The sequence below is a fragment of the Oratosquilla oratoria genome, chromosome 9 (genome assembly GCF_046742065.1).
Source record: "Oratosquilla oratoria isolate Oo_2021 chromosome 9, ASM4674206v1, whole genome shotgun sequence".
Taxonomy (NCBI): domain Eukaryota; kingdom Metazoa; phylum Arthropoda; class Malacostraca; order Stomatopoda; family Squillidae; genus Oratosquilla; species Oratosquilla oratoria.
In genome coordinates, this window is record NC_134785.1 from 46,078,692 (window position 1) to 46,092,870 (window position 14,179).

The 14,179-nt window shown below is 39.8% G+C and overlaps 1 protein-coding gene across 3 annotated transcripts in view; it reads right to left on the reverse strand.

Annotated features, from left to right (window-relative positions):
- ldbr (lariat debranching enzyme) overlaps positions 1-13,754 on the reverse strand; it is a 34,409-nt gene extending 20,655 nt beyond the window's left edge. For 2 of the 3 annotated variants that reach the window (XM_076190328.1, XM_076190327.1), the window contains exons 1-6: positions 13,640-13,754; positions 8,717-8,913; positions 7,568-7,859; positions 6,934-7,158; positions 5,822-6,042; positions 3,943-4,273 (exon numbers count right to left, since the gene is read on the reverse strand). In XM_076190328.1, the coding sequence (XP_076046443.1) occupies positions 3,943-4,273; positions 5,822-6,042; positions 6,934-7,158; positions 7,568-7,859; positions 8,717-8,913 (1,266 nt within the window). In that variant the 5' untranslated portion in view covers positions 13,640-13,754. Of the gene's footprint in view, positions 1-3,942; positions 4,274-5,821; positions 6,043-6,933; positions 7,159-7,567; positions 7,860-8,716; positions 8,914-13,639 lie in introns of those variants that run through there. The other variant, XM_076190329.1, reaches the window with a different exon arrangement.
- Positions 13,755-14,179: the final 425 nt, after the last annotated feature.

Sequence of the window (14,179 nt, forward strand, 5' to 3'; positions counted from 1 at the left end):
AAAAAGGCATAAAAGCCATTCCTAATACACTCCACACCCCTCCACCCTCATATCTTGGCACCTCCTGGATGATGGGTCATTCCTGCATCTTGTCCCTGGGTCAGAGACAGTGTCGCAAGACACAGCACATCCACAGCAAGGCTGCTTCATTAAATCGGTGACATCTCCCCTCCGTCCCCTCATGCAGAAAAGGAGAAGACGGGGAGAAATCCCTTCGGGCTGCGTCAAATTTTTCTCATACATACTACCTCCACTCCACCCTTTCCTGCCAAACTCTGTCACCAACTTCCTCAATCCCTCCTCTGATCCTGCTATAAGTGCAGTGTCGTCTGCAAACAACGGCTGGCTTACCTCCCATGTTTCTCAATTTTCTTTAAATATCTCCAATCCCTTGCATTTACCTCTCACACCACCCCATCCACACTGCTCCTCTCCAATCACTCCCTCTGTTCCTCTTCTAATCCTCTAAATCAAGATCTTCCCATAAGCTAATCCCTCTGAAACTACTACACTCACACTTGCCCCCTTTTCCCTTGTAAAGTGGAACTATACAGGCACTCCTCTAGTCCTCCGGCACTCTACCCTCTCTCCAGCAAACATTAAGTAACCTCACCAGGCAGTCCAACATCATTGTACCTCCTTTTTTTTTAGACATTCTGCATGGCATCCATCCAGAGATAAGGTACGGGAGGCAAATAAGGGGGATGTAAAATGGGCTAGGAATTTGACAAGGAAATTTGAAAAGAATAAGAGACAATTTGGAAGGAGGTTATGAGTGAGTTGGGGCAAGTCAAGTAGAAAGGAAAAGGTATAGGGTGCAGATGGACACATGTTAGTAGTTGTGAAGGCAGAGGGGAATATGGGTCGAGGGGGGGGGGGTTGGGAAGGAATTGATTGTGGTAGTGGGAAAACAACTGTGATCAGGAAAATTTGAGGTACAAAGAGTATCAAAAACTATGAGAACTCATAAGCCATATGGGTTGGATGGGTGTATGTATAGTGTCTGACATAGGAACAGTTATTGTAGATTAGCTAGTGAGGTTGTTTAATGTGTGCCTAAGGAAAGGGAGTGTGCCAGAGGACTAGGAGTGTTTGTATAGTTCTGCTTCAGAATGGAAAAGGGGTCAAATGTGATGTAGTAATTTTAGAGACATCAGTTTTTGAGCTTGTTGGTTGGGTATTAACCAGAGGATTAGTAGGCAAAGGGAGTAATTGGTGAGGAACAGTGCTACGTCAGTTTTTTAGTTTTCTGGCAAAAAGATATGCATATATTTCTTAACCTTTATGGGTGAATGACAAGGCCTATGACAAGGTAGACAGTAAGGAGTTGTGGGAAGTATTGCAAATACCTGGGATATGGGGAAAGCTGTTAAGATTAGTCAAAATATTTTACATGAGTTGTTTGGGTTGAGAATGGCGAGTGTGTGATTTGATGTGAGGGTGAGGCTAATCCAGGGTTGTGCCATCTCACCATGGCTGTTCAATATGTGCATGGATAGGGTGGTACAGGAAGTAACTGCAAGGGTGATGGGCAGAGGATTGGAGACAGAGACTAGAGAGAAGTGGGAGGTGAGCCAGGTCTTGTATGCTAATGACATTAAGGTGAAAACTGAAAGTACATACATATACAAAGGCTTTTTCCCCCATACAAGAGAGGTAGCCAAAAAGGAAAAGGCATAAAATCTTTCCCACCCATTCCATCCCTGAATACACTCCACACCCCTCCACCCTCCCTCTCATCTTAGCACATCCTGGATGACAGGTCATCCCTGCTACCTTGTCCACTGCACCTGGGTCAGAAGCAGTGTTGCAATACAAACCCCCCCTCTCCGTCCCCCCATGCATAAAAGGAGAAGATGAGGAGAAATCCCTTTGAGCTGCGTCAAAATTTCCTCACACATACTACCTCACCCCCATCCCCCTGCCCATTCCACCTCATGCATCACATCATCTATATACAACCCTTCTCCATTCACCCCTGTCTTCTGTCCTCTCCCGTCCTTCCTCAACAGACATTCCCCTCTTCCCCATAGCCCCCTTCACCCCATCCATCCACCTCATCTTAGGACGTCCCTTCATGTTCACCCCCTCCACATCTGCCTTCCATACCTTTTACTAGCCTTTCTTCACTCATTCTTTCCATGTGTCCAAACCATCATAATACTCTTTCATCAACCCTATCTCCCAACTCCCTTTCCACCCCTGTTCTCCTCCTCACCTCCTCATTTCTTACTCTATCTAGCCTAGTAACCCCCACCATACATCTCATCTTAACCCCTTCCATACGGTGCCGCACACGTAGGCGTCATGGACTTAGATCTCGGTGGCAGCAGCCAATGCCAGCCGTACGACGTGTCGTAATAATACTCGCATCATAAAATATAGTCACCGCTTATATCGATCGTTCTCTCTTCACCCGTGAATTTTGATAACCATAGAAAATGCGATTACAAAAGAACTACAATAAATATAATCAAGACGCCGATATGGCAGCCTCGCGAATACACTCGCTCCCCATGACGCCTACGTGTGCGGCACCGTATGGAAGGGGTTAAACACATTCAAACTCATTCTCTCTTCCTCTCTTATGTTCCATGTTTCTGCCCCTTACAGTGCTGTTGGCACAGCCACTCCTTCATATAGTCTCCTCTTAGCATCCATTCCCAAATGTCTATTCCTCATTCCACTTTTTAATCCACCAAGGCATTTACTTGCTTCTCTCGATCTACATTCTACCTCCACCTTTTCCTGCCACATTTACACCCAAGTATCTAAAACTATCCACTTCCTCCAGTCGCTCTTCCTTAATGCTCACTACTACTGCCACTTTCACCCCTTGTACATCTCATCACCTTACTTTTACCCACATTTATCTTCAGCTTTCTTCTATCACACACTCTCCCAAACTGTCACCAACTTCCTCAATCCCTCCTCCGATCCTGCCACAAGCGCAGTGTCGTCCGCAAACAACAGCTGGCTCACCTCCCACTTTTCTCCATTTTCTTTAACCATCTCCAATCCCTGACCCACTACCGTTGCATTTACCTCTCGCACTACCCCATGTATAAGTTGAACAGCCAGGGCGACATAACGCATCCTTGACGAAGTCCCACCTTTACCTCGAACCACTCACTCTCTCCATTTCTAATCCTGACACAAGCTCTACTACTCCCATAAAAACTCTTGACATGGGTAAAAGCAAGATGACATGATGTACAAAAGGTGAAGGATAAATTAATGAAGGGTGGTATTATGATCAATAAGTATCTGGCAATAGATGAATGATAAGGCCTGAAGGCATGTCTTCTGCTTTTTAATCTTTTGAGCAGGGAAGAGGGACACCATATGATGAAGTGATGGGAGTAACCTACTGTGGAAGTGCTGTGTCTCACTGCATTGCCTCTAAATCCAACAGTATAGTGGCAACAACAGTGACCCCTCATCCACAAGGTGCTATGATGGAGGAACAATGAATGGATTTGAACATGTGTTAAATGACTTGGATAACCCCTTTATAGGGGAAAAAAGGAAGTGAAGATTTTCCATACATACATGCACCTCCGCAACTGAAACCCTAAAGACATGAAATGCTTGCCAAAAATAAACAAAGTATGCTGTCAGGAGACCTCTCAATATAGAAATGATGCAGAATAAAACAGAAGAAAAAATACATAGAGTAAACAACAGTATAACTATGTCAGAAAATATCCACAATACCATGAGGAAGTGAACAAAATTGAGATAAATTAAAACTGTAATAGAAATCCCAAACAACTTAAGCCAAAATTCTTTCACCTATGCAAATCTAAAACTACTAAGGAAAATGACCATCTGCAATGCCTTTCATCCTTCCATGCATAAACATGTGACCTGTAGCTAATCCAACATCTACTCTTATGAAGAAAAACAACACAAAAAGCACACTCAGTGCAACCCCTTTACCTCATCAGGATTCAAAGATGCTTTGGAATTCTCCAAAGTAATGTTAAGATCAGAATCATTCCAACCACAGTACTCCACGTGCTTCGGTGATGTTCTTCGTCTGCCCCCCAAGAGAAGAGATACAGGGTCATCTATGCCTAATTTATCACAGAGGGTGATCGTCTGTGGATTAAGCTGTGGCCTGGGCATGCTCACAGTGTGCATGTTGGGCTTGCCATGAGAGTCATTGAAGACGGAAGCAGTTCTTGTAAAGGCCAATGGGATCGTCAAGTTGTTACGAAATATTCTTCTAGTTTCCTCAAGCTCCTCCTTTGTGGGTGTGAAGTCATATCTGGTAAACAAACATACAATGCTGAATCTTCTGTGCCGAGGAAAATCCATTACTCTCTCAGACTTTCTCCCAGTAACTACTGAGAAAAACCATAATCTCCAATTCCCCCCAACTTCTTCAGCCACCAATAAAAAAATTGTACTGCTTAAGATACGATGTATTGCATACAATCATCTCCCATCTTAATACCTTTTAATGTAATTTCCCTTTCACTTTATAAGCAAGAACAGAATATGAATAAGTACATGACCTTTCTACTATAAAGAACAAGAAAACCAACTTCATGATGGGGCCATTTGAAACGAGGCTAAAACCAAAGTTCACAAGTTGGCACACCAACAGTTCTAGAGTATGTCAATATACACATATCATACGGCTCTTTTTTCTTTACAAGATGGATGGTCTACACTTCACCCTTCCCATACCTATCCAACATCCACAATACACTTGTTGGCCCTTCTCTTATTTCCTTGTGGTTGAAGGGTTATACCTGTAACCCACACACTGCATGTTATGTAATGCATCAAGACATAGAATGTCAACAGCAGAGCCCAACAACCAAACCTCAGTGTTTCATTATATACCACCCCTCCATCATCCATTCAAGAATTTATAAAGTAGGCATGTAAAAATCCCCTCACTTGCATCTATCAGTTGCAATCGCAGTTTAATACTTGACAGACATTCATTGCGTATCCAAGAACCCCTTCTCTCAATCTATCACAATCCTGGTCTCCCCCACAAATTCATTCTGTCTTCTTTGCTATTTTTGGTAGTTTCATTTAACCCAGATGCCAGTCAAGGGTTCATCACTATTCATGTTCTTTGTATCTTTTTTTTCAATCCTAGTATCTCCCAAGGCCACAATCAACCCCTCCAAACTATCTCCATATTCAACAAATCCTAAAAATACTCATGTTCCTGTTATTGCTTTCACTTCCATTGAAATCTGTCTGTCTGTGCACCTTTTACCCTGACCCCACCTCCATTCTTTTCAATTTGATATCTGTCCTCCTCTTTGCCTCCCTCACCTTGCATTTTTCTTCACCTCTCTTCTTTCTGCACATCTCACATGCTTCCTAGTTCTGCATGGCAACCAAACCATCACCACCACCACCCTTACTTTATACTTCATTTGCTGATTCTCCCATTCCCTCTCATCTTCCTCATCCCACATACCATATTTGTACAATTTATCACTTCTTGAAACAAAGCCATGCTACTTCTACTTCCGTTTCCTATTGTCAATCAGCTTCTGGCATTCATTCTCTTTATCCTTCTCATTTATGTCTCCATAACTATCCTTTGCAACCAATACTTACAAACTCAATTCTCCTTTTGTTCCCCCCTTCCCATATTAGCAAATTGCAAAAACCTGTCAAGTGTCTTGGTGAAAGCCAAGATGAAATTAAACATGCATCTATGTAGTTGAGTATATCTTACTAGTTTGATGAGATGCATAACAACCATCACCATCATTTGCAATCTTTGAAGATACAACTAGATCACTGTTAATTTAGTATAGCTGAAGTTGAGAAAAGTCCTTACCTTTCATTGGACCCTGGCCCAGGCATGTAGGTGACGCGTGATTCTGTAGAGAGAAGATGGTTGGTCATCCTCAAGATAGTGAGCCATTCGAGGTCATACTCGAGACTTAGGTCTTTACTGGGGTTGTGACTCACTTCCAATACCTGGAGAAATTCTCTTCTTGGTAAACATTTATCTAGTGCTAGGAACTTGGTTGCCTTCTTTGTTTCAGATCCTTCAGACTGGAAAGAAACAAGAAAGAGGGGTTTAAAAATAAATATGTCAAGATTTTGTTACTTATTAGGTCTTCATCTTTAAAAGTCATGCACCCATTCCACTACCCTTGTTTCCTTCTCATCTTAGCTCTTGCCCACTGCCTGGGTCAGAAGCAATGCAACAAGACACAGCATATCCATAGCGGGGCCACTTTACTTAAATGAAGACCCCCGCTCCTCATGTGGAAAATTGAGTAGGGGAGAAATCCCTTCCTGCTGCATCAAAATACCATTGATACCTTCCTTGCTCAATAGACCAGTGTTTCTCAAACTTTTGTTTTATGAATTAACCAAAACTTTGGGGTGCATCATTGATTCTACTCCAAAAAAAGGAACTAGTTCATTACAAACTCCCACAAATCATGTAAAATGGAAATATAAAAAATAAATGGAGAGTATTAAACGATCCGGAATTTTCATTCCATAATCAGTTGACTCATTTAAATCCCCTAGGAAAGAAAAAGGGAAAGGATTATCCATGCCATTCCTTCTTAAAGAAGTGAAGTGAAGTGAAGGCAGTTTTTAAGATGATGAAAGCAGGTAAGGCACCTGGTCAGGATGGATGCCATGCAGAATGTCTAAAAAAAGGAGGTACAGTGATTGTGGACTGGCTGGTGAGGTTATTCAATGTTTGCTGGAGAGAGGGTAGAGTGCCAGAGGACTGGAGGAGTGCCTGTATAGTTACACTTTACAAGGGAAAAGGGGACACGTGTGAATGTAGTAGTTTCAGAGGGATTAGCTTGTTAAGTGTAGTTGGGAAGGCTTAAGATTGAGAGGATTATGAGAGGAACAATTAGTTGTAAAGTGTTAAGATGAGCAAGAACAATGAATGAGAGAGAAGAGAGAGAGTATAATTACCTTATGCTTAACAAGAGCTGGGAATTTAACATGAAGGTGACCAGAGAACCAATATGCAGGCTGAAGTTTCTTCAGAAGATCTTCTGCAGCTCTGGACCCAAGTGTGTTGTTTTCAACCTCTGCCTTAAAGTGCTGCTTTCTCTGCAATAACCGGTGCTTGTTGCCATGTTGATAGATTCCTCTTGGCCAATCATGAGACAAGAAGATGTCTACATCACCTGAGAGCTGCAATTACATAAAAGGTTAATTATAATTTAACAATGGGTCACATACCCATGAGAAAACAAGTAATCACATACATTATCATCCAAAAAAGTCTTGGAACACACCAAACTGCCTCCCTAAGGGGAGGTACGAATGAAGATGTAACCCCTTCACCACAGTGACATACTGTGCAGCTAATTTAAGGAAATTTTATTCAGATATGGGGTGAACCATAGACTGGAGATATTGATTTACTGTGGCTTCCATTATTGAAATGGGTCTCAATAACCAATGGTTGATCTAGGGTTCACCCACACACTAAATAAAATCCTATGCCCAAAACAAAAACTAACTATAAAAATAAATAAATAAAATAAACTACATAGCATATCACCAAGCTTGGGGGTTTAGTTGGGACAATCTAACTTGCCTGTTTAAGTCTGTAAACCTCCAGGTTTCTGACATGATATACACTTCTGACAGTTTCCCCTGTGTAAGGTGACTTTTCACAGTGGCCTTTAAGGTAATCTGGACCCTTATATATCCCTGAAATGCCACCTATTCGCAGACCACCATAATTTACAACACCAGCATAGCCCATGTAGTAAATATTGGGGGCCACCCACCCACCATATGGAAACTCCTGAAGGTAGTTGGAAGCCTCATGGTTCCCGCCAATGAAGATCGTGAGAACAGGAGCTTTGGCTTCCCCTGAGTAATATCTGAAACATGAAATCATATAGAAAGCATGAGACTCTGAAGATAGAGGAATCCCTTCTTTACAGTGGTACGCGTCTTTCTATTCTAGGTACAGCCTGGTTCATAAATTCAGCTGCAAGTGACCCTTCAGTAGAGTGTTTATGATGTGAAATCATAACACCCAGTACTGTAGTAATGTCACCTATAAGACAAGTGAAGACAAGAAGAAATCCCTTGGGACTATGTCACTACCATCCAATCACAACCCCTATCCACTCATACCTACCTCTTGCCATCACCCTTTCCTATTTGACTGACAATTCTCCACTATCCCTCAAATTCACTCCATCCATTCCTGCCTTCTACAATCATCCTTTCCATATAATCAAACAATCCCATTATTCTTTGAACAGCCCTATCTGCCAGCTGTTTCTACCCCATACTTACTTCATTTCTCACTCCATACATCCCCATAAAACCAACTCACCATACTTCTAAAATACTTCATCTCCACGACATTTTAAATCCTCCTTTCTGCCTCACTTAAATAGGAAAAGAAGAAAAAGAAGGCAACATGCTAAAACTTCTAAGAGGACAGATTTGCATGAGGCATTTCCTGCTTTGATGATTAATAATTTATTTTAAACAAGGTTCATATTGTACCAATGAAGAAGACATGCTAAAACTTCAAGGACAGAATTTCATGAGGATCTTCTTGCTTTGGTAATTAATAATTGTTTTTAAACAAGAATAAGGTTCATAGTTTACTGACACTTTCCAAAGATCAGTGCAGGATTTGAAGCAATATAATTGCACGCCTCACCACATATAGCTACAAAGAATCTATGGGAAAGACCATGCACTCTATCATTACTCTTACCTGTAAAAATCACACATCTCCATATATTTGGCAGGAACAGCCATACACTTCAAGTCCTGTTCATTACGCACAGACTGGAAATCTCCACAACAGATGAGCAGGTCAACCTTCATCTTGTGCATTTCTTCTAAACGCAAAACGGACCTATAGATTGTGTCAAGTTGCCCATGGGCACATCCTTCCACTGCTATATACATCTGAAATGACAAAGGAACAATATGAAATGATAAACACTGTGAATACACATTAAATAGTTACAATAGCTTGTATGTATGTTGTCAATTCTGCACATTATAATTCCTTTTCTAAGGAAGACACGAGGTAATGCATGACAATTTATCAAGTCAGGAACCAATGGGATAGGATAAGAAATGGAAGTTACCAAGTAAAGGAAACAGTGGGGGGGTAAACAGCTGTTGGGACCTGCTATGGAGGTGCCATGTCATGCCACATTGTTTCTGATTAAATGTTTATGAAGTATGGTGAGGGTTACAAAGATGGATACAATGAGAAATATTGGGTTGGGGGATGTGCAGAGTTGGGGTGGAGGTAAACTGTAGATGAAAGTAGATGTCTTGGAGGAATGAAAAGTATCAGGGAATGGATGCAAAGATATTAAGGTGGTGATTGTGCCTACGACAATGTATGGGATAGAGTTAGAATTCAAGAGAGGCAGAAAGGAAACACTTCTGAGAAGTATGATAGGGGTTACTAGACAGGATAGAGTGAGAAATGAGGTGAGGAGAACAGGGGTGGAAAGGGAGCTGGGAGATGGGGTTGATGAAAGAGTATTGGAATGTTTTGGATACATGGAAAGAATGAGTGAAAGAGACTAGTAAAAGAGGTGTGGAAGGCAGGTGGAAGGAATGAACATGAGGGAGTTGACCTGGGATGAGATGGATGGATGGGTAAAAGGGTCTTTGGGAAAGAGGGGAATGTCTGTTGAGAACGGACAGGACAGGACAAAAGATAGGGCTGAATGGAGAATGGTTGGATATGGATGATGCTGTGATGCATGAGGTGGAATGTGAGGTGAGGGAATATGTGAGAAATAATTTGACACAGTCCGAAGGGATTTATCGCAGTCTTCTCCTTTTCTGCACAAGGGGACGGAGAGGGGAGCCGCCGATTTAATGAAATGGCCTTACTGTGCTGTGTCTTGCGACATTGCTTCTGACCCAGGGCAGTGGGCAAGATGCAGGGATGACCCGCCATCCAGGAGGTACCAAGATAAGAGGGAGGGAAAAGGGTGGAGGGCAGTGGAGTGTGATTGGGATGGAATGGGTGGGAGTGGTTTTTATGCCTTTGTTTTTTTGGCTACCTCACTTATAAGGGGAAAAAATGCCTTTGGTATATGCATGCATAACTAAATGCAGGTTAGGTTACGTAAGTAGGTAAGTTAGAATAGACAAATTTACCAAACTGTAATTTCTTCGTCCCCTGTATTTTTTTTATTTTTCATTGCTATGTTGCATAGGTGTGCACTTCTAAAAAATTACCTCTTTTACTTTATTGTTTTGCAATTTTGTTGTATTATTATTGGTCTGGGAGGAAATGAATACAATCATTCAAATAACTTATACACTTCACTTAAGAACAATGCCACATCCTATAATCAGGAAACTGACAATCTCATTATCACATCACTTCATTAATTAGTTACTCTCTGACCATCATACTGACAGCCTCTGACATGATAATGGGGATGTATTATGGCTACCATTGACATGAGTGCGAGAGAGACCAGGAAACAGTGCATTAGCGCCAGGAATAAAGCTAACAGAGCATTAGTTTTCATTGCTAGGATAGTAACGAATAGAAGTGCAGAGGTAATTATTAAACTCTATCTAGCGACAGTTAGACCCATCCTTGACTATGTGGTACAGTTTTGGTCTACATCCTACAGAATGGACATCAATTCACTAGAATCAGTTGAGAAGAATGATACAGGCAAGAATTAGTTTACTAATAGGGTGGTTGACGAATGGAATAAACTTAGTATTCATGTAGTAAGCGCTGAAACTATCAGTTGTTTTAAGAAACGATTAGACAACTTTATGGATGGGGATGACAGGTGGTGATGGATATGGAGCTGCCTAGTGTAGGCCTTATGGTCTCTTGCAGTCTACTTCATTCTTATGTTCTTATGAAACAGTGTGTGTGTGTGTGTGGGGGGGGGTACTTTAGCAAGGGGACATTATGACTGGATACATGCCTCAGCTAACCCTCAGCTTATATGAGGACTGGAGAAATGCCTTATAGTTCCACTTTACAAGGGAAAAGGGGACAAGTGTGGGTGTAGTAGTTTCAGAGGAATTAGCTTGTTAAGTGTAGTTGGGAAGACTTATGGGAGGATCTTGATTGGGAGGATTAGGAGAGGAACAGAGGGAGTAATTGGAGAGGAACAGTGTGGATTTAGGACAGGGAGAGGTTGTTTAGATCAGATTTTTGTGGCAAGACAGATATGTGAGAAAGCTATAGGAAAGGAGAAGGATGTTTTTGGGGCTTTCATGGATTTGGAAAAGGCTTACGACAGGGTAGACAGGAAGGCACTGTGGGAGGTTTTGCAGATATACGGGATAGGAGGAAAGCTAGGAGCTGTAAAGAGATTTTACAAAAGTAGTAGAGCATGTGTCAGGATTAGAAATGGAGAGTGAGTGAGTGAGTGAGTGGTTCGAGGTAAAGGTGGGACTTCATCAGGGATGTGCTATGTCACCCTGGCTGACATAGTGCATAAACAATTGTTATGAACTTGTTGAAAATCAAAGGTCTAGAGGTTTGAGTAACCCAAACTTAATATCACAATTAAAAAATAAAGAACAATTCACACATATAATTACACCAACCACCATAACCAGCAAGTCAGCATTGTACAATTATGAGTTAGTCACCAGCTAAACTTCTTGTTCTATTCCAGTATAATGAAGACAATTTTTGCTTCTTTCTATTTTGCATTTGAAAGTTCTATTTTTTCTATGGAATTATTACATCAGGTTAAGTTGCATTAGGTGAAGTTAGCTTATATTAGGTTAGGAGTAAATTTCATATTAAATATCTGTGTTTGCATGATTTTTTTTATGTTCTATTCTGGTATCCTGGAAACAATTTTCACTTCTTTCTATTTTGCATTTGAAAGATCTATTTTTTCTATGGATTTTCTATTAGATTTATGTTATGTTAGGTAAAGTTAGCTTATAATTAGGTTAGGAGATATTGGACGTCATAAATTTCATAGAAAATATCCTTGCATGCACAATTTAAGAAGTATACCCAAATTTTACCCTCTTTCAGAATTAGCATTTACAAACATGGTATTTATCACATTGAAGTACAGGATAGGAGTGATACCCATGAAGTTCCATCTCCTGCAATCCAATTTGCTGGATCATACCAAAGAACAAATTCATGTACAGTACCAACTTTGTCTATATCCTTAATTTCAATTTATGATAATTCACGTACTGCATTTAACTGTACATACATATGTATTTTTGGTAATATATAAGTGAACTTAATTTGGAAGTCATTGTTTTATACACTTTGTTCTATGGGTTAGAAGGCATCCTAACTTGTTTATAAATAGATATTTCCAACCTGCGATATAGCAGTAGAAAATTAAATATTAATTTTGTAAATTACAGCACATCAATGTAATATGCAATTTTCTTGGCAGAAATCAATAACAAAAAAGTTAATAAAACTGATTAACAAAGTTATAGCAGTGGAATGATATGCTGTGTTTGTTTTGATAGATGCAGAGGCTGAAGAAATTAAGATGCACTTATACACTTAGATGATAAATTTGTCTATTTTAACCTAACCTATATTTAGTAATTTGATACCTCAAATTCTAAAGATTATCAGTCATTGTCATGGATGCTGATGGTCTGATTATTATTGTACCTTGGGCAATTAACAGATGACGGCAGAACCCCATGTTTTCTCAAAAAGTCCAAGGAAGCCCTATTCAGCTATTGTCTTTGTAACAGCATTTATTAATGTCTCCTGGAGATGGAGAACACCAGGTCCACAACGTGAAAGACATTGTCTAACTGACAGTGAATGGACTGGACAGACGATAACATGGCATCTAGACTGTATCCTAGCGGCTTTTTTCAGTACTAGATTTGCCTGTAGCAAGGCATTTTGTTATTTGTCAAGAAAATCACATATTACGTTCATGTATTATAATTTACAAAATATCTAAATTTTCTATTGGTATATTGCATAGGTGTGCACAACTAAAATAATACAGATATATGCAAATACCATTCCATGAAATATATAGCAAAGCCAAAGCTCGAACCAAGAGATATGAATGTTAGACACTATTTAAATGTTTTAAAGTCTAGATTTCTATATGCTAAGTTATATTCTAAATAATGGAGGACAGGTATAATATAGGAAGTGATATCCCCTTACAGTTACACAGTACTTAGTTTCAAACCCTTACCTTACCAGTAGTTTGGGGTGGGTTGTGTAATCATGGTAATGTGCTCTATATTCAAATTTTTAATGGATTCTTCTGAGCACAGTTAGATAGGCCACTAATTAATCGCTTTGTTAAATTCTAAAAATATTATAGAATGCTACTACAATCTACATTAAAATTTAAATGATTCATAACTGTCAAGAACACCTGACATCCATTTACACTAGTTCTTTACTTCATTTTGATCAGGGCCCAGTAAATGCAACATAACTGGTGAAGAAATACACATCGCGAACCTATCATAGTCTTTAAACTTATATAAATGTGGATGCTTATGTAGTTGCAGTGTTAGTGTAGCAAAATTGAAAATGGCCATGCACAATGGACCGACAAGGCATATCTAACTGAAAACTGTTTAAATTGAACATATATTACCACTAAAACGTAACTAAATATCATACAACATACATATATCAATCACACAATCTTACCTTATAAACTTAAGTGTTATAATTGATATCTAACGAAGTATTTCACCCTGCCCCTACCCTATCAAGACGCACAATACAAACGCTTATTTACGTTACAACCGGTGTTTGAAAGCGTTCGCTTGCAATAAAGTGGAAATACAAAATAATATCTATGAACATTTAATGCAAAAAATATTTGAATTTAAAATTTAGATTTTTGACGATTTATTTGAACTATCAAAGAAAGTGAAAAAATGAACAGTTGTTCATATGACGCTAGATAGTAAACTTGTTCGAATGTTGTCACATGATCTCGCTTATTCCAAAATAACATTCCCCCTTAGAAGTTGACAGTCAAAGCTTGGGGCTGATATATGCCTTGCATCAGCTAACCCCTTATAATAGGGAAATATATTTTTTCATATATGTCCATATGAATGCATTCAAACAAGCTGACACGAGGATGGTGAAATATCAGCTATCATTCATGTTAGGATATCTTGTATATCAGAATCATTTGTAACATACAAACTCTCCTTCAGCAAATTTCACTTCGGTTAA